The 19,838-nt window shown below is 37.7% G+C and overlaps 1 protein-coding gene across 4 annotated transcripts in view; it reads left to right on the top strand.

Moving 5' to 3' along the window:
- The window catches only part of LRCH2 (leucine rich repeats and calponin homology domain containing 2), a 36,713-nt gene extending 20,908 nt beyond the window's left edge, over positions 1–15,805 (top strand). For 2 of the 4 annotated variants that reach the window (XM_042876686.1, XM_042876685.1), the window contains exons 12-22: positions 4,154–4,222; positions 5,222–5,270; positions 6,335–6,451; positions 9,213–9,257; positions 9,676–9,726; positions 10,112–10,231; positions 10,820–10,877; positions 12,262–12,374; positions 12,841–12,978; positions 13,292–13,369; positions 13,763–15,805. In XM_042876686.1, coding sequence (XP_042732620.1) covers positions 4,154–4,222; positions 5,222–5,270; positions 6,335–6,451; positions 9,213–9,257; positions 9,676–9,726; positions 10,112–10,231; positions 10,820–10,877; positions 12,262–12,374; positions 12,841–12,978; positions 13,292–13,369; positions 13,763–13,882 — 958 coding nt within the window. In that variant the 3' untranslated portion in view covers positions 13,883–15,805. The remainder of the gene's footprint in view (positions 1–4,153; positions 4,223–5,221; positions 5,271–6,334; positions 6,452–9,212; positions 9,258–9,675; positions 9,727–10,111; positions 10,232–10,819; positions 10,878–12,261; positions 12,375–12,840; positions 12,979–13,291; positions 13,370–13,762) is intronic. The other 2 variants (XM_042876688.1, XM_042876687.1) reach the window with 1 other exon arrangement.
- The last annotated feature ends 4,033 nt before the right edge of the window (positions 15,806–19,838 follow it).

Here is a 19,838-nt window from a genome sequence, read left to right as displayed (position 1 = left end):
GTGTTGCAATTAATGTATTCTTTAGCCTGCCTTGAACTTAAAAGTTCTTCATTCTGAGAACAGTTTTGAACGGTTGAAGCAATAGGCTGTCCCATGTTTCTTTTCATAAAATTGCTGTCTTAAAGGAGTGATATCCTCATGTGGAGAGGAGCACATGATAGGGGAAGTGTCTTGACTTTTATGGTTTGTATGGTAATCTTTTTTTTTCTTCTTTCTCTGACCAAGATAGCATGGCCAGTGCTCACCTAAATAGACTATTATCTACATTTAACATGTGGTGGATGTATATCTTTTATGATGGCTGTTGATATTGTATGTGTGTCTTGTCTGGTTAGCTTTAGAATGTCTTGGTTACCAAGTCTTTTGTAGTACCAAGCCACTCCTCTTCTGGTGTGCTGCAAGTTAAACTTTGTCATACATTCTTCTGTCTTACAGCAGTGATCTTGTTAAATGTTTTACTTTGCTCTTAAATTGATCGTATGTATGTGATCTCAGTAATTACATTTTACTTCTTAGTTTAGGCTTTGTATTTAAAGTTTGCTTATGTATCTTTAGTTATATGGGGGGTAAATCTCTAATGTAAAATGGCACTTATTTGCAATTAGTAAAGTGAAATTCAGACCTGATTTTGAATCTGTGGCTTGTGGATTCGTAGCTTCTTGCCATAAGCAGCAGTAAGAATAATGTTTCGAAGTTGAATTGAGATATTTTTGAATTTGTGGAAAACGTGTACAGCCCGAGTCAGCAAAATGCTCAGAGAAGTGAGCAGCATGAAATAACTCCTTACTAATGGCATTCCTGTTCATTCGGTGTGTTTGCTTTTAATACTACGCAGTGTTTCTTTTCTTTTTGCTTGCTGTGCTGATGACTTCCCTGTCCTTTCCCATCAACCTGTTCCGCTTCCTTCTTCCGTCTTTGGCTTTGATGTACATGAAATATGAATGCAGACGAAGGCCATTAAGCTATAGAACTTCATTCAGTGAAAAGCTCTTCCAGAGGACGAGGGCGGCAGGACGTGCATCCAGGTATACAGTGTTTGTGGAGCATCAGGTTTTCTAAAACAAAATCTGGAGAACAGAAACATTTCTGGCCATTTTTGGAAGCAAAGCAGAAAATAGGGGTTGGCTAAGTTAGCCTAAGATACTTTGCTAGCAAAAAACAGATTGCAATGTGTTTATCGTTAGTGAAGTTAAAATATTGTTTCAGGAAATATTTAATTAGGCAGCTCAACAGAGTACATTTAAATGACCCTTGACTATAAGCCTATTTTTTTTGTCCCTATCACATGCTTTATCTCCTTTTTTTTTTTCCTTTTGTTTTTGAATCTTTAACAGCTTTATTATGGAACCTCAGAGGAAAAAGTTTGTTCCTTCAAAAAGGTCTTGAGTTTAGTGATTGCTTTCATACTATCATGACTGAGAGTTTGTTTTGCATTTGTCAGCCATGAGTGAAGTAACAGGTACACAGAACTCACAGGAAGCTAGAACTCTGGGATGGGATTGTGTAGGTTGTGCTCAGATGTATGTGTACGTGATGAACTGAGTGCTTTCAGGTTTAGCTACATTATCAGTTAACTTTAACTTACTCTGGATGCTTTCTGCTGAAGCAGACCAGGAATAGGATAATTAATTAATTGAAACGATCTTCTGTGGTACCAAATGAGTCTGTTTCACTTCTTGTGAGCGTTGGGTGTATGTGCTCCCCTGACAACAGGAACTGTCTGAAGCTGTAAGAGCACAGCTTACAATGACAACATAATACATGAAGGCATTAGACTGCTCCTGAATGACTGGAGTCTTTCTCTTGAGTTATAATCTGTTATTTTTGGCTTACAGTGAAAGATTTCTCCTGTCTTTGTGAGCTTAATAGATCCCAGATAGTTCCTGTATTTTAAACATAGTGATGACAATCCTTCAAGCACCAGTAGCATCATTTGCTTCATTTGCATTCCTTAATTGCAATATTGTGTTTATTTAAAATATAAAAACAAAGACTTGAGAAGCTGCTTTATCAATTCTCAGACCTTGGAAAATATTTTTCAGTAACATAACTGGACTATCACTTCTTTCCCATCTCGTCAGCAGTTTGGTGCAGTTGTTAGTTTGCATGGCATACAACCAGAAAAATGAGTCAGCGTTGATTTTCGAGCTCAATGTATATATAAATATGTGTAATTGTTTGTGCTGTTGAGTTTTTACATTTCACACTGTGTGTGTTTTAGAACCCTTGCAAAGCTGTAGTTGATCTGTATAGTAGCACAATTTCTGTAGTTAGTGGGAACGTAAGTAGAAAATAAACTGCAGTGCTGATGCAGTTCTCTTCTGCCCATTCTTACACTGGGATTCAATATGAGCATCTGCCAGTCGTCTGTCCAAATCTTTGTGTAGCTGGATTTGATAGATGGCAAGAGTAAAAGCAATTGCTGGGCTCTTTGTGCCATTAACATCTTACGTAAAGGAGCATCATTTTAGGATTTAAGTTTCCCTTTATTGCCCACTGTTTTGTATTGTATTTCCTGGAAGAAAGATCAAGGCTACCAAGTCTGTATTTCCAGATAAACTATTTTGCTATGAACTCAGGAGTCTGTAGTTCTCTAAATTCATATTAATTTAGTATGAATTATGATGTATGACATTATATGGCATAGTTTTTCCCTAACACTTCTGTTCATGACTGTGGAGAAGAAATAGCCTTTGCTACATAGAATCATTGAGTTTACAGGAATTAATGCCCATTTTGGTCAAGCAGATGCATCATTGTGTTTGGGTCTCTCAAATTTCTACATCCCTTCAGCTCATCTTAATGATGAAATATCACTACAAAGTTTATCTGAATTTCTCATTGCCTTCAGTGGAACAGAGAGAGCTAAATTACTCTGGGAATTGATTCTAAAAAGTAATGACTACAGAGCAGTTTATTTCATGATGGTTGGTGCATCCTGTGCTCTGAAAGTTAATTTTTTGATGAAATTTACTTCTTTCTGGACTTCTTTAAATTCTGGAAAGTGCCCTTCAGGTTGTTTCTGAGGACAAAATGTAGGGAGCACGTGCTGCAAACTGAATTATCGAGTTGTGTTACAGGCTTAACTTCTCAGTCCTGTTAAACTGAATTTCACACACTCAGATTTGAACTAAAAGAGTGATGAGTGAGCTCAGAGTTACGACAGTAATCAGAAGTCTGAATGGAAATTAGCCATCATTTGAAGTTCCTTGTTTTACTGCCATATATTACGATGATGACAACGTGCCTGCAGAGTAGTTGGTTTTCTTCTCTTTTTTTTTTTTTTTAACCTATTTTTAATAATTCTACATATAATTTGATGTAAACTTCTTTGGTCAGTCCTCTCCAGCGCGTGGTGAATTCAGTGTTGAACCATAATGTTGATACCTCCAAGAATTCATTAATCATTCTAGTTATCCTCAATGTGATGCTTAACTGAAAATATTTAAGTGTTCGTGGTGGGTTGGTATTTTTAACATTTTACACACGGGAAGGAGATTATATTTATTTCCAATTTAAAAATTATAATCTGAATCTGTATATAGTTTAAGATTTTTATTGCTTAGGGTTGAGGAAAAAGGACTTTCTGTAGGTTTATTAGACTTAGCTTAGTTCTTAGCTTGCGTTTCTCTTATTCTCCTGCTTTCCCACTCCTTTTCTTGCATTTCTTTTGCATTTGCAGTCTTAATCAGCAGCCCTCCTTCCTCCTGCTGACTGATCTGCAGTGCTCAGCCTGTTCTGTCTGCTGTAGTTTGACCATCTTGTCTCTTCTGGTTTTAGCAAACAGTGGGGCCTTTTGTGTGGAGGGTGGAGTAACTTCACGCAGCTGCAAGATCAGTTCAGCTGGTGTGTGCTTAAAGAGAAAAGGGAAAACTGCATTTTGGTTTGGATTATGATCGATTTTAGTTTAAAAGTCAGAACAGGAGTATTATACAAGCTGAAAACTGCGTTGTTGTTTTGAATGGAAGCAGAATTGGCCTTGGATTTCATATCTATGGGTACACACGTACATATTCCAACTTTATGCAAGATCCTACCTTATTGTTCAAACTTTATTTACAGGAAAAGTTATACTGTGTAAGTAATGTGTGTTCTAAGAAAAAAAAAATAAGCTACAAAACTATTGACTATTATGTTTTTTTTTTCCCTGTAGGCTTCTTAATCATTCAGCCTCAGTAAGCACGAGGAACAGGCCAAAGCAGCCAGTGGAGTCTGAAAAATGGTATTAATCTACTTTATCATAGCTTTTAATATTTTATGAACCTAATTCTGGTATTTGTTTTATGTCAGTAGTGCCATCTTTTGACCTAGTGTTTTAGTTCAGGATGACACAACAGAAGCACGTATGTACACAAGGTACATAGGTGTTACAGACTGTTTGTTGTCTTATTGTGCTGATGTGCAGGAACTCCAGTCACTCTCTGTGTTAGGAACATAAAAAGATAATAGAAATACTGATATATCCATAAGGAATTCCCACGTATAGACCATGTAGTAGCTATAGATATGTATGTACTAACAGCAGAACAGAATTATTTATTGTAGCAGTTCCTGCAGTTCTCATTACTTAACAGTCTAACAGATGTGATTCAGACAGATTTCCTATGCCTAACAGCTTTAGAAAGCAGATAGGCAAACACGAAGAAAAAGGAATAGAAAATACAGAAACTAAGAAATGCCTGGTTACTTTGGGAGTAGATTTTATCATCATTGCATACGCAGAGCTGAGTCCATGTATTAAATCCTCAGCTGTAGTTTTTTTGGTATACTGCACGGCTTCTGAGCTCATGTTCTACTTCAGCTGTCAGAATGTGAATGAAATGGTTGTTGGTAAGTTGATGGAGCTGAATTTCACAGGAAGATTTAGAAATAAAATTTTTAAGTGGCACTAAATCTAAACTTTTCTATGTTGCTCTGATGAGCTCAGGCACCATCCTTGGCCTAGAGTATCCTTTTGAGATTCTGCCATTTCATTGTCCCATCTTAAAAGGTTTCTCACTTCCATTGTTAGTGTAAGCTTCTGCTTAGCTTTATGGAGCTAAGAGTGAAATGAAGGCTGTGAATCTTCCAGATGCTTGAGAACAAATATTTTGCCAGCTTTGAAGAAATGCTGGGTGGTTGCTTTGAAAAACAAAATAATGGGACGCAGTAAATTCTTGTTCTTTAAATGCACAAAAATAAAGTAATGAAATTCCATAATGCCTCTCCTTTTGATTTTTAGTGTCTCAGCAGATGAAGTGAACTCTCCAGTGTCTCCATACAGCTGGCAGGTAAATGTCCAAATGCAAAAGGTTTGTTTGCTTCATAGTTAAGTCACTTTGTTTCTTGCCAAAAATGTGTTAATTTGGTTGCTTGCATATATAGTATACATGTAATTGTGGAAAATGGAAAACTTTTCATCAACTTCGAGACAGTTTGACTCAAGCTGTGTAATGCAAGGCTTTTTAGGGGGTATGGTAACGGCTGTACGATTTTGAGACTGAGGTCAAGTTTGTTTTTTGAATTTATTTGCATAAACAATAAGATGATGGCAAATCAGTAAAAAAGAAAAAAAAAAGTATAAATAATTTGAATTATGTATGTCTTCCACTTCATGTACCTCCTCCAGTCTTGCATGACACAAAATTGCAGTGAAACTGTAAAAGGTACTTAATTATTTTTGGGTCTTAATCCATCAGTTAATACAGTTGCTGAATGGCCCAATAATTTAATAGAAATGAATCTTTGAAAATGCAGATACTCTGTCTTAGCCTCTTTATGAATTGGTCCCTTCAGTTTGTCCACTGGTTTCCACAGAGTAAGCAGACATATTTATTCTTACTTTAAGAATGAATTTCCATTAACCGCCTCTGTCGAAGTATTCCATTATGCAGCATTCTGAGGAGACTTTTATACTGCTGTCTGGTGTTTGTAGCCTTTTGGGTGACAACAGTATGCAAATTCTTCTTATATTCATCCTCTTCCTGTGCAGTGAATGTTCATACTGAGAAATGAGATGTGCTGCTGGCTAACCACAGTTCTGACCGGCCCTTCGAAGTTATATATGGTAGCATTAAAAGGCTTCCTAACATACCTGTGAACGTTAAGCTAGTGCAGAAAAGTGTGTTGTTCTCATAAAAATGATTTTGTAGTTCCTTTTTCTTGTATGAAGTGTATTTTAGCATTTGAAGTGGTTCATTTTTAAGTGGACAATTGATTTCTACTAGAATTCCCTTTGACACTTCCATGCCTTACAGCTACGTTGTGGGAAGCCAACTGTAGTTTATAATAATTTGTGGTAATGCATGCAAGGTGTATTTTATCATCTTTGTAAAGTATTTGTAAACTTTCCTAGCCACTGGAAAACCAGAAGGATTCAGTGGATGATCAGCGCTGGCCAGAAACACAGCCAATAATTTGGCAGAATGAAGAAAGGAGGAGAAGTAAACAAATTAGAAAAGAGTATTTCAAGGTAATACATGGTGTGGGTAATTACTTTGTATTTTTTTTCTTTTACCTTGTATTGCTTGGGCTTTTGTTCCTTTGCTTTACAAGCCATACAAAGTTGGAAAGGACCTTTCAGAGCATCTGTTTCAAAGCACCCTGCTATAGACAGGTTGCTCAGAGCCCCATCCAGTCTATCTGGCTCCAGGTTGAAGGATTTCATTTTCAGTCTAAGGAAAATGTGCTTTGCCTCTTCTTGCAGCATGGTTACAAAGGATGTACGTGCATTTTGGTTCTCACTGCATCTTTGCTCTGTATTGATTTTGCTGCTGCAATGAGTATCATTGGTCACTAGATGTCAGTGTCTGCTTGTTGCAGAACTGCTGAGAAGCAGCAGCACTCGGATAAAATGTGCTTTTACACACTGTAGAGGAATAGGATTACTTCTGACCAGTGCTAGGTTAAGATCTAATTGGTAAGTTATGAAATCAGTTTCTTGGGTCTCTACCATCAAAGATCTTTATAAAATGATAGGGAATTTGAAAGAAATTAAGTCTATGGGGGAAAAAATAGAGCATGCTTTATAATCGAGATACTTCCTTGTGATTGAAGAAGCTATTAATTTTCTTGCCCTTGGGAATTTAGAGAGTTTTATCCTAACTTGAATTCTAGTGACCCCTTTCCAAGGTTTGCATCCATTAATTAACTTCACACTGCAGTCTTTGAGGGGAATGAGGAGAAAATTCTCAAACAGAATCCTGCCATTTAACTCATTAATCTAAGCATGTTTAATAAGCATTCATACAAAAGGTTTGCATTGGTTATCTATTATCACTTCAAAAAGTGTATTTAAATACTAATAGTTCTGAGCTGGTGGTGGAGGCAGATACCTGAAATTACATTTCACACAGCTGTGAGTGTGTCTCAACATGCTTAATTTACTGATGTATAAGCAACAAAAAGTATTGTCTCACTTCATTCTCCTCAGTTTCATTTGCAAAAACAAGGCAACAAGTAAATGAAGTGAACCCTTTTATCCATGACAAATGTGGGGGGAATCAACACAAGTGAGCTTCACAGCTGTTCTGAGAGCCAAATCAAAGTACAGTTCATAGTGTCCATATTTTCTTGGCAAAAAGAGTGCATTGAATAATGTCTGTAGTGCCAAACATTAATGAGTATCTTAAGAGATGTCATGCCAAGCTACTGCAATGGGTGTTATTAAACCAGGAATAATTTACTTGGCTCAGAATCCAGAAGTATTAGTAGAGCATCTTTATTATATAATCTATATAGTTTTATTGCTGTAATTGTTCAGGGCAGCTAAGGATGCCTACAAGAATCAGAACTCCTCTTCCTTAGTATTTCTTTAAAGCCTGGCCAATATTTCAGATCTTTATTGTACTGAATATTATTGATACAAGAACTTTTACCATCTAAGACAATTTTATGAACCCAAATGCATTTTTGTTGGGATAGTTTATAGTTGGATTGTAGCTCCATCTAAGCAGAAATTCTGCTTAGCATACTCACAAGGGTATATAAAGGAATTACTATGTGCTAGCTGTGATATGGTTAAGTATGGGGAAAAAACCTAAATGCAGAACTGACTGAAGGCCTGCATAAAAAAGTAGTCAGCTGTGGATGTCTACAGGGCACAGAAAATTAAGCTTTGGCATATAAACTCTCAAAGTAATGTATTTCCTTGCAAACACACAGGAGATATTTCCCTTGAGATATACTGGGGATAACCTGAAGAAGCAAAATATCCAGACATAAATGTGTTTAACACATCTGTATGTGACCCCAGGACTACATGAACTGCATACGTAGGTTCCCTTTTAAAAACAAAAGAAGTCATTCAATAACTCTTGAAAAGGCTTCTCCTCAGAGGAAGGCTGACATCTTAAGTGTTTCATTAAGACATAGAACTTCACCTAACAGAGCTATCGGAAGTTGCGTATTTGTGAATGTTTAGAACGTAATTTCAAGTCAGTTTTGTCTTCTTAAATTCTTCTAACTGTAACTTACAGGCAGCCTTAAAAATCAGATCTCTGAGGAGAGATCCTGAAACTGGATTCTTCCATTTCCAAAGTCACACTCTTAATCTGTCGTGTTCTGTGTTGTATCATAAAAGCAGATATTGCAGCCCCATGCACTTCAAGCATTGAGTTTTGTGGAGGCTGAACTCTTCAATTCTACCTGTATTTTCCTGTTTATTTGTATGTTTCCTCTGCATGCAATGAAATACGTTTCTTTTCCATCCTAAATAGTGCTTTTGTAACTTTCTTGCTTCAATCTCTCCCTCGTTTCCATTGCACTTCTCAGATAATCAGGAGGTGGGGGCAGGAGCAATGTGCAAAATTTCACAGACCTCCTGTGAAAGAGCAGTGGCCTTCAGTAGGTAAAAGTATGTGATCAGGCTTTGCAGTGGTAAATGAAATCCATCTTAAAATTGCTTCTGCAGTGTATTTTTGTATCTAATGCTGAAGGCTGTCAGTTACTGAGGTCTGTCTTCTTGAAACAGATGTTATATGCAGTCAGAATTCACATTATAAAAGTATTTCTGAAATGGGTTTGTTCTCATCAACATACAGAAATTCTGGGTATTCCTGGGTAGCCTAGGAATTGGGTGTTCCTTTTGTCTTCTTTCTCCTTCCTTTGATTCTGTAACGTGTTCTTTTTCTTGGTATCTTCAAAAGTAGTAACTTCTGAATGGTATCAACCCATGTAGTTTGAAGGAAAACCACGCTTCCATTTTCACGTTGATAATTCTGTGTGTTTTGCAGTATAAATCTTCCAGAAAGAGTTCAAGTGGAAATGAAAACGATGAGGTAAGAAATGGTGATTGTGTGAAATGCATAAGAAAATTGTTTTATTTGCCTCTTAGAAACACCAGTGAGCCATGTTTATGGAACAGCATGACATTGGCTAGAGTTGGTGCAAACCAACTTTGCTTTCCCAAGGCCATAGCAGGAATACAGTGAAATAAATATACTCCTATTTGGAAAAAAAAAACAGCCAAAAAAAACCCAAAATTGTGTGGTGTGGAAAAGGTATTATAAAGTAATGTTCTACATTAGTTTTCTTAAGTAGTGTTTCCTATGTTACATGTCTTTAAATTCAGTTTCTACCAATTTGTGCCATACTTGACAAATGTACGTCTCGTGTATTTTGTATTTCATTATTTCATGTTTTCTTGTTAAATCATAGTTTTCATTTTATAATTTCATCTCTTTGGTTTCTTTTTAGCAAGACAGTGATAATACTAATGTGTCCCCACAGTCTCCTGTGTCGTCCGAGGTACAAGTTTGTGGCTTTGTTTTTCACTCAACAAACATTTTTTTTGTGCACATTACTCGTGTCTCCAGGTTTGCCATGCAGACATAAAGCTGCTAGATTACTTTGGAACTGGAATTAAGGCTATTTCTTTGTAATGAAGAGTCAAAAGTAGAAACCAGAGACATAACGTGTTGTGTTTTTTTATTTTTACCTTTGCAACTGTCTGGTCGTCCCTAGGTTTTTGTTTTTGTTTTTAATTAATTGATCTGTAGAAAGATGCATTACTTTGTCTCCTTTATTCTCCGAATGAAAGCAGCTAATGAAGATTAATCCAATTTGGTGTATGAAGTAGTTTTCCCTTATGCATTAGCTGTTCAGAGAGGTTCGAGTAAAACTTGTGGTTCAGTTTTCAGTACGTTGCAGGGAACCCAGAGGTACTGACACTGCTGAAGTGGTTTCATTCTTAGGATTTCCTGTCATCTGTATGATGCTGCCTTGCAGCTTCATTCATCGGTTGTGTTGCTTTGTAAGTAGCATCTGTGTAGTCTCACTGCACTTGCACTAATCTCCTAAGCTGTAAACATACCATACCAAAGAAAAGTGTTTCCAGCTAGTGCTGATATGAAGCCTGAGTGGAATGAGTAGAACATCTCCCACACACAATGAAATGCATTGAACTAAGAATTTCTCATGTATGTACACACCAGATTGCTGAGTACTTTCTTTTAGTTGTTTCTCATGTCACAGTATATCTTCATAATTGAAAAGAAACATTTCTTAAAAAAATCAGTTGCAAAGATATCTGCATTAGCTTGCATCTGCATTAGAATTCAGTTAACAGAATGGTTTGCAGTTGTTTGAGGTGATTGAGAATAGGTATTAATCTCAGAATAGATTTTAGTTTATCTGGTGCTGATTTTTCTGCCTTGGTAAGATGAGTTCACTTCTATCCATTTTCATTATAGCATCCATTCCTGAGAAGTGTTTTACAGTTAAGCAGAAGGGCTAATTCTGTTCTTTTTTAGACAAGAATAATTTAAACGCTATTTTGATGGGAACAGAAGTTAATTATTGCAATGAACAGAAGAAAACAGACTTTCTCTCTTTTTGACAGGATTATGAAAGGACTGATAGTAACACTCACGGTCCGTTTGGTCTCAAACCAAGGTCAGGTAAGCTACCATGATGAAACAGGTTTTCATTCCCCAGGCAGGAGCAGAAAAGAAGGACACCAGATGCATGCATTGGAATGAATGCAAAGGGAGGACACAGCACATCATTTCACTCAGTGTACTTACCACAAGCATGGTTCTGGAAAAGACGTGGTTTGCCAAAGCAGCTGTCCAATAATTGAAAGTTCCCAGAGCTGCACAGTCACTTTAACTTCACTGATTTATTTTTTGCATGTTTAGTCATGGTGAAAGAGCAGGGAAACAGCGTGCAGTTGTTCGTGAGACATGATGAGGCAACAGGGCTTCAAGAGAAGTAGTTTTTTGTAATTTGTCCCATGAAAGGATGCATGGAGCAGAGCTTTGTCAGGAATTGCATGTCTTGGTGCCTTATTGTGCTCTGACTCTTCCAAAACTCTGCCCCCAGTTGCATCAGACTAGATTATCTGAAGGCTTTCAGTTTTCTGAAATCCAGAGTTCCAGAATATCCACAAATACTTTGCTATTACAGTACTATTTTTTTTTTTAAGGTCCATGAGAATATTCTATGTCAACAGTATAAGACATAATTTGGCAAAGCCAGTCTGCAGTCTCATTTCCAGCTAACATACGTTAACAATCTTTGTGCTTTTTTGTTTGTTTGTTTAAAGAAAAGATAACCTGACATTTTCTGTCTTCATGGTAGTGAAATTTGAGTGCTTAAATGTTAACCTGTGAGCCCTCAATAGCAGTGTGTGTCTGGCTGAGTTCATACAAGTGGCACCTTTAGGGCCCTCAAATCATTTGTCATTTGTGAGCAGCTCTTGAAACTCTGTGCCAAACAAGATTAGCTTGTTGCATATATAAGGGCATGATTGGCTGTGCACATCTGGAGTTGTCTGTGTCCTAGGCTGTAGGAAGTTGGGGTTTCATAGAAGTTAAGAGGCTTGTTAGTTCTCCTTTGCCAGTATTCTATAAATCTAGTTGTCGTTAGGCTTTCTGAACATGATGAATGAAGTGAATTGCAGTCAAAGTATTTAAGAGACAAGCTCTGAACCCTTGGATAAGATTCTTGTTCCTTTCTTTAGCCTCCATAAAAATATTTTCAAACCTAGCTTGCAAGATAAGCTTGCAGAAGTACAAATAGAAACATATACCTTAGGTATTTGAATAGTGAAGTCAGTTCTGTGTCCATATTTTGATGTAATGCACTTGCAGTTAAATAAGATGATTTATGTTTTATTTGAAGACTGTCTCATGGACAGCATCTGTTACTTCAGGATACTGTTGTGTCTCTTTTCTGTCAAGTTCTGTAGCATGTTTTTCCCTGCTGTTATCCTCGATGGTAGATTTTATTACTGTTCTTAAAATCTGAATTCTGAAGGCTAACTTCAGTCATGTCCAATAGCTTTCAGCCGTGCAGCTCGCCAGGACTATGGAGCAATGGATCCTGGATTTACAATGAGGAGGAAGATGGAGCATTTAAGAGAAGAAAGGGAACAAATAAGACAACTTCGCAATGTATGTACTGTTATTTACTATGTAGGTGCAGTGAATTTAGTTTGCTTTGAACCACAGTTGAAACCTTGGTAGTCTTTTACTCCTCCTTCTAGTAAACTTCTATGTGATTTCAGCCCACAAATTCTACACAGTAACAGCTGTGGAGGTATTCAGCCTCACATTTCTGCCTTTAAATTCTGTGCTTTCTTGTTATGAGCAGTGGGATTCAGCATATGGTTTTGAGAGCTGTTGTGGTAGTTGCTGGCTGAATGTCTGTGTCAGTGTGTGTGGCTGTGTGAATGAAAGGGAAAAACAGAACAAGCAAAGGGAATGTGATCTTGATGTAGAATAATTGTGCTCAGTGAAGTATGAATTGACTCCATTTAATCCTAATATTAAAATGCCCTTTTAAAACTGTCTGCTTTAAAACACCTCGTATTTAAAATGAATAATTAGCTAAACAACTCACTCACGGGCTTTTTAACAGAATCTTGAATCAAGGTTAAAAGTAATCTTGCCAGATGACATTGGGGCAGCACTGATGGACGGAGTCGTTCTTTGCCATCTAGCCAACCACATAAGGCCACGCTCTGTTGCCAGCATTCACGTACCATCGCCAGCAGTGGTAAGTCATTTAGCTCACTTTTTTGCACACTTAGCTCACTTTTTTGCACACTTAGCTCACTTTTTTTTTTTTGCATCATAATTGAAAACAAATTCTTGAAGCTGATTGCAAAAAAAGTCACGTATGATATCTGCCGTATTCAATCTTTTTCAAGAATTATTAAATAAGGCTCAGAAGTTTGGTTGAAGAGCTGTTTTCATGTATTGAATCTATATAATCTGTGTTCTGGTTTGTACTTTAGCAGCTGTTGCAGAATTTGCATCAGATGTAAACAGTATTTCACAGTTACCTGATGAAAATCCTCTCTTTACAGCCTAAACTCAGTATGGCAAAGTGCCGAAGAAATGTTGAGAACTTTCTGGATGCTTGTAAAAAATTGGGCGTTCCACAGGTATGGTAACTGCCTTCATGACTAACGTTATCACACCAAAGGTATGTCAGTAAATAGAGCCTGCAGCAGGGCAAGCAGGTGGGGAGCAGTAATGATTATAACACTGTCCAAGGAGCTTAAAGACACAAAAGGAAGGGAAGAGTCTTATTTCTGGCCTGTAGCATTAAACTGAGGATGCTGTGTTTCCAGCTGGCACCCAACAGCAGGAATAATACTGAGAACCCAATCTGTTAGTGCCTCCAGGAGTTCCCAAGGGGAAAACTGATAATTTCCCACATCAAGATGTTTTCTATGCAGATATCTGACATATGTGCAACTTCAGGGAGAATGCTTTTGTTACCCAGCTGGGAAAGAGTGAATGAAGCTTAATACCTATTCTACTTTATTTTACAGGAGAGACTTTGCTTGCCTCATCACATACTGGAGGAGAGGGGTCTGGTGAAGGTTGGCCTCACAGTTCAAGCTCTGCTTGAATTGCCCACGTTGAAAGTATCTCAACTTTCTGCCATGTAACACGAGTTCTTGGAAGCTCTGGAGCAGTTCAGCTTCCTACATAGGATTCCTACATAGGAACATCCAAGCCATCAAAAACTAATGTCTGTCCAGATGCTGTAGAGAGCCTTACTTTGGAATTATACATGAAAACCTTGGAGTCAGCTGATGTTAAAATACCATAACGATTCGTTTCCTTTTGTAGTTGGATGCACAGAGATTTTGCATCAGGTTCTCTTTCCATTTAAAAGTTAAAACTTTAAGTTCAAAATGACCATTTAGCATCTCACAGTGTTACAGTTAAATGCTGGATTTCTTTTTCTACATTGGAAACGGTTTTTGAATTAATTTAGAAGTACAAAACCTGATCCTCCTTGCTTGAATTATTAAGGTCAACTATCTGATTTAAAGGCAAAACGAAAACGTGGCGATGATTTGATGGTAAAAACGCAGTGACTGATAGCTGTAATCCACTCCCACTCTCTTAGAAACCTTAACTTTAGTGTTCTTTCTTTTTATTTTTGCACTCCTGATTGTAACTTACGCACTTCCAACATTGCCAGTATTTAGTCTGAGTGTGTGGTGATGCAAAACAATGGGAAAAAGGACACTGAGTTTTGTTTTTTTCCAGTCTTCTAGGTTGGTGCCAAATATTTTTTTCAGTTGTACTGTAGATTGTTTACATGTGAAGTGCCTGTGTAATTGATAACTCTTACTAGTCTTAAACATTTTTTGAGATTTCTTTGTTGAAAATAGATAAAATGGGAATTTTTAAATATTTTAATAGTTTTTTGTAAAATCAACACGTGGAGATTTAACTGATGCTTCACATTTTTTTGATGTTGGGTGTTTTAAGTTTGTTGCACAGTTGATTATGTCGTTATCTAATAACTAGAAAAGACTGTAAATACACTTTATTTATGATATTTAATTTGATAATACCTAATCATTTTTTGTTTGTTTTAATGTATTGTTGGGTAAACAAAGCTGTCTACTTCTCTTTGCTTGGGACAAACAAACACACGTGGTGAGTACGAAGTGAGGATTCGTGATGCATACAAAGTAATGGAGGACATTCTGATAAAACTGCCAAAATCTCAGGTTTATACTGTGAATCCCAGGACCTCATGTAATACTGCTCCTGGGTTCACATTACATTTTTACAATTTGCAATTACCCACGATTGAGTTGAGGAATCTCGGTGTCTGTCCTTGTCACGTTCGCAGGATTTATTGTGCGAGTTGCATGAGAGTGTGGCACAGCACACAGATCAGTTTGCACAGATGTCACTGTGCCGAGACGTTGGGTTTCTGAAAGAGTACAATTCCCACTGTGCTGCATTGTTTGTTTTTATCTTCTTTTTGTATTCTGTGCAGATTCTCAGCATTTTGAGAGCATTCTGAAACCCTGCACAGAATACACAGCTGAATTCATTTCCAGAAAGGCTGCAAATCATTTGGTGGTTTTAGTAGCAGGTTGAATTGGTTTGTTGGATAGGTAGTTCATATTTACAAAAAAAAAAAAAAAAAAAAGCTTTGTCACAGATATTCTGTTTTAGGCTAAATTAATTTTGGCTGAGGGATGTGTTTGCCTTGTGTGTAACAGGATTTGGTTCTGTCCTTTCCTTTAAGGCTTCACAGCTCATTGAAAAGCTGATGTAAAACTGCATTTCCAACATCCAAGTCTAAAATCTTTCTTAAGCAGAATACACGTGTGATCTGTAGTGCTTTGCCATTTTGAAATGCTGTAGATGCTGTATCTTAAATTGGTTGTTGCATCAGTCACATAATACTCATTTCAACAACTTAAATTCAAAGGCAGTGCCTCTAATTCTGTGATCTGAGGTCATGCTAAGGCTAAAATGAGAAGGTAATGTGTTTCATTAAGCTGATTTCTTGTTGCTGTGTGCTGCAGTTGAAGAACACAACCATCCAACAGGAGTAACTCATTGTCTTTCAGTTCCTTGCTGCGTAGTATCTGATGGCTGTAACAGTTCTGTTTCAGTTTGTTGGCCATTGAGTTGCTGGCTATGAATGGTCACTCCAAGTTTTTTAGCTTAACCCAATCCACACTGCTGCTTAATTGTCACTTAGATATTTTTTCTTGCTTTAAACACTTTCTATCCAAATACAACTAAACTTATCAATTTACCATATCACAGTGTAAATGTTAAGAATCCCCTTGATGTAACATACCAGATACTTAACAGTTTTATGAGATTAGCACGTTATCTCCTAGTAACATGATAACTGGATATGAAGTTCATGTCCTCATCTTGAATTGAACCTCTGAAATTGAAAACTACAGAAATTACCCTTTGTAACCACTCCAGAATCCTTCCCCATGAGTGGGGATAACTCATGCTTTGCAAGTCTTTGGACGTTATTATGGACTTCTCAATATGGGGAAAATAACTCCTGGTGCTTAGAGGATTTCCTCTTTAGCACTGCAAAAAATGAAGGCTTTCCAGTGTCCTTTGGAGCAACCTGAGTAAAGGTCTGCTATACCTGAGTGCATCTTTGCTCATTTTCCTGTAGCCGCCTTTTCCAAATAATACTCTGGAGCAGTGCTACCAAAAAATGATACACAAAATGAAAGTGAAGCTATGTTAAGTTTTCCTAATGAATTTCAGAATTAACTGAGAGTGCTTTTGTTATTGCAGTAGCTGTATGGCGTTGGCAATAATGTTGGCAATATGCTCTGTAAGCTGGAGTGAATCAGCTGACAGGGCTTCTGCCTGCCTCTGTTTTTTTTCCTGTTTTCTCTGTTATTGGATGCAGCACACGGATGCTTTAAGCAATAATGTTCCAGTTATTGTGGTCTTATAACAGTGGCATTGAAATAATAGCTGTAAAGGATGATGGCTTCAGACATTGTATTTTAGAAATGCTTCACATCTAGTTTATAGTGCTGCCAGTCTGCTGTGTTGGTCGGGGCTTGCTGGCTGTTCAGAAAACTGTCTGCATACATCTATCCGAAGGCCTTTCAAAATACAACCAAAAATTTAAATTATTCTGAAATACAGAATAATACATTTGGAACTATAAATGTCTGATGTGAATTGTTGGAGTGTCTGGATGAAGTCCTGGCTTCAGTGAAGTCAGTGCAAACTTTGCTTTTGGTTTCAGTAGAAGAGTTTTTATCTTTTTAGGCAAAATGTGAGTTGTGTGACACGAGCAAAGCTGCAGTGCCAACTTCTTGGCTAATGCAGTGATCTCTGGTTAACGTTGTTACTGATTTATCTACTTAATGCAAATATTCTAATGTGCCATACAGTATTAAGATGGTAGAGAAAATACTCTTTAAGCACAGCTTTCGTACTGTTGGAAGGTCTGTCACCTCAGTATAATTGGGTAGTGGTAGGACCAGGGGAAATGGTTTTAAACTGAGACGGGAGCTTTAGGTTGGATGTTAGGAGGAACTTTTTCACCCAGAGGGTGGTGAGGCACTGGAGCAGATTGCCCAAGCAGGCTGTGGATGCCCCATCCCTGGAGGCATTCAAGGCCAGGCTGGATGTGGCTCTGAGCAGCCTGGTCTGCTGGTTGGTGACCTGCACACAGCAGGGGTTGGAACTGGATGATTATTGTGGCCCTTTGCAACCCAGGCCATTCTATGATTCATCTCACTTTGCTGAGCTTTCTTATTTCAAATACTTTATTGCTTAGCAGTGGTCTTCTCAGCTTAACATGAGGCTGGCCAAATTTAAACAAAACGTCTCCATTTATTTTCACTAAAACCAAATTTCCTTCTCCGTATTGAAGAGAAGGGTTGGCATTATGTACTTGTGCAATTTAAGTATTTATTTAAGGAAGTAAAGTAGCTCTCATGTGTAATACAGGCAGTCTGTCTCCAAAGAGGTCTCTGTGCCAATGCAAAGGTCAGGTGCGTTAGTAATGTACCAAATCTCAGTCAAGCAGTAAGCAAGACTTTGTTCAGCAATATCTCAAACCAACATTTATATATTTTTTATCTCAGGAGAGTGGATTTCAACTGGACACAGTGCGAGCATGAGGTTTTTGGAGGAGTTCTTGGCACTTTCTGCAGACAGGAGATGACTCTGTGTTGGTAAATGAAACTTGTTTTCCTCCCCAGATCAGACTAACATGTGTGTTCCTTTCAAGCGGTGCATCTTATTTAAACACTGACCTTTCCTTGGAAAAGCAAGCTTGAAAACCCCACTCCTCCGCAACGCACACACAGCCAATGAAATATTTCCTGTTTACAGATGACCCTTTTGAATTACAATAATAACAATAATAAAATTCTGCTGATCTTGATTGTTAAAGTAGAGGGAATGTGATTGACTTGGTGCCGGATTAATCTCCCCCTTACAGGAGCAGTTCTGCCTCCTGTGTTATTTATGCAATAAACTGTGGCTTTGCTTTATTTGCCTGTAAGTATTTCACACAGTGCAGCTCTGGCAGTGTGCATCCTGCAGTCCTGGTTGCACACTGTAGTTGCTCCATTTCTGTTTTTTGGCATTTCTCTGAGATAAAAAGCAAAGGGGATTGCCATGAGCAGCACAATTTCTCTGGAAGGAGTAAGGGTTGATGTAAACATGATATCACCAGTCGTTTGTAGTTCAGATGTTTTATAGCCAACTAAACTTTCTAAGAAGGATTTTTTTTTTTAAATATTTTTCTCATCTGCACACATCTTAGAATACTGATATTCAAACAGACCAACTCTCAAAAGCCTTTCCAGGATTTGTTTATTCCCTTAGCAAACATTAGAGGAGAAGAATGGTTTGAGCTGACTGCACATTAAATGGTTTGGGGTACTTTCCATTGCCTTCAGTGAGAGCAGAGTTTCCCTAAGTAGTTTATAGTTTCGTAAGTGACACCACAAAGTCAGGCATTGAAAATGAATTCTTGGCTCTACCAAGGACTTCCTTGCTTATTTCAAAATTGTGTGAAATAAGGAAAACTTGACTTTCTCGTCCCCTATTGTAATTATCTGAGGGCAGGTTATGAAGCAGCCAATATTTGGACCGTGGCCACGGTGATGCTTTCTCATTTATTTTTTTATCTTAAATACGAAGGAATCGATGAAATCTTTCCCGAATTGCTACATATGTTGGTTGTGCCATTCCAGGCATGAGATCTCCCACTGGTCTGCACTGAAACCTTTTCTGAAGATTGTGCTCTTCACTTGAAACGTGTTAACTTGGCTCTGTTTACTGAACTGCAGTGTTCCAGTAAGCATTGCTGCAACCGTGGGGTTGATTTCCCTGTTGCAGGGGTCGATATCTCTTGCACCAGCAGTAATGCAAGCTCTCAGTGCTCGACAGGGGCGCGTGGAGGCACTGCAGAGGTGTTGGTGGGTTACATTGGGAATCGTGTGAATACTTTTTACTATGGTGTGATGTGTAGAACGAGGAAAACGTGTTTTGCTTTCTATCACTCGGTATTCAGTCACTTTATTTTGTAATTTGTGATGATAGAACTCAGAAAACGCAACGTGACCGAATGATCAATATGTAAACATGTGCAGGACGGGACGGAAGCAGTTCTGAGGCACACAGTTGGAGAGTGATCATTTAAAAACAGATGCTTACATTGTGTATATACTTAACATCTATTTGATAGCGAGTTTGGATTAATTTTGCATTTCCTGTTCTTGTAAAGTGCGTTTTCCACACTTCTGAAGATTGTCTACCTGTACAATAGTGTATTCAGTGTTTTTTCAGGACTTCCATTGCCGCTGGAGCTTCCAACATGTATATGTTTCTTTTGAAGAAATGTTCCTACTGTTTTTTGGGGTTTTTTTTTTTTTTATAAATTGCTTTTTTTTTTTTTTTTTTTTTTTTTTTTGTATTAAATTTGCATGGATAAAACCCACATTTCCAAAACCAGTGTACATATACTCTGTGTATAAAATACAAACTGTTTCATAACCTTCGTGTAGGCAAGTTATTCCCTTGGTTTCACTTCGGTCTTTCTGTGTTCATGGTAAATAATGACAGTTTGTCTGCTCT

This window comes from Lagopus leucura, unplaced genomic scaffold (genome assembly GCF_019238085.1).
Source record: "Lagopus leucura isolate 7727_CA_CO unplaced genomic scaffold, USGS_WTPT01 Super-Scaffold_100016, whole genome shotgun sequence".
Classification (NCBI taxonomy): Eukaryota; Metazoa; Chordata; class Aves; order Galliformes; family Phasianidae; genus Lagopus; species Lagopus leucura.
Note: the sequence above shows the minus strand (reverse complement) of the source record. Positions and strands in the feature narration are given on the sequence as shown.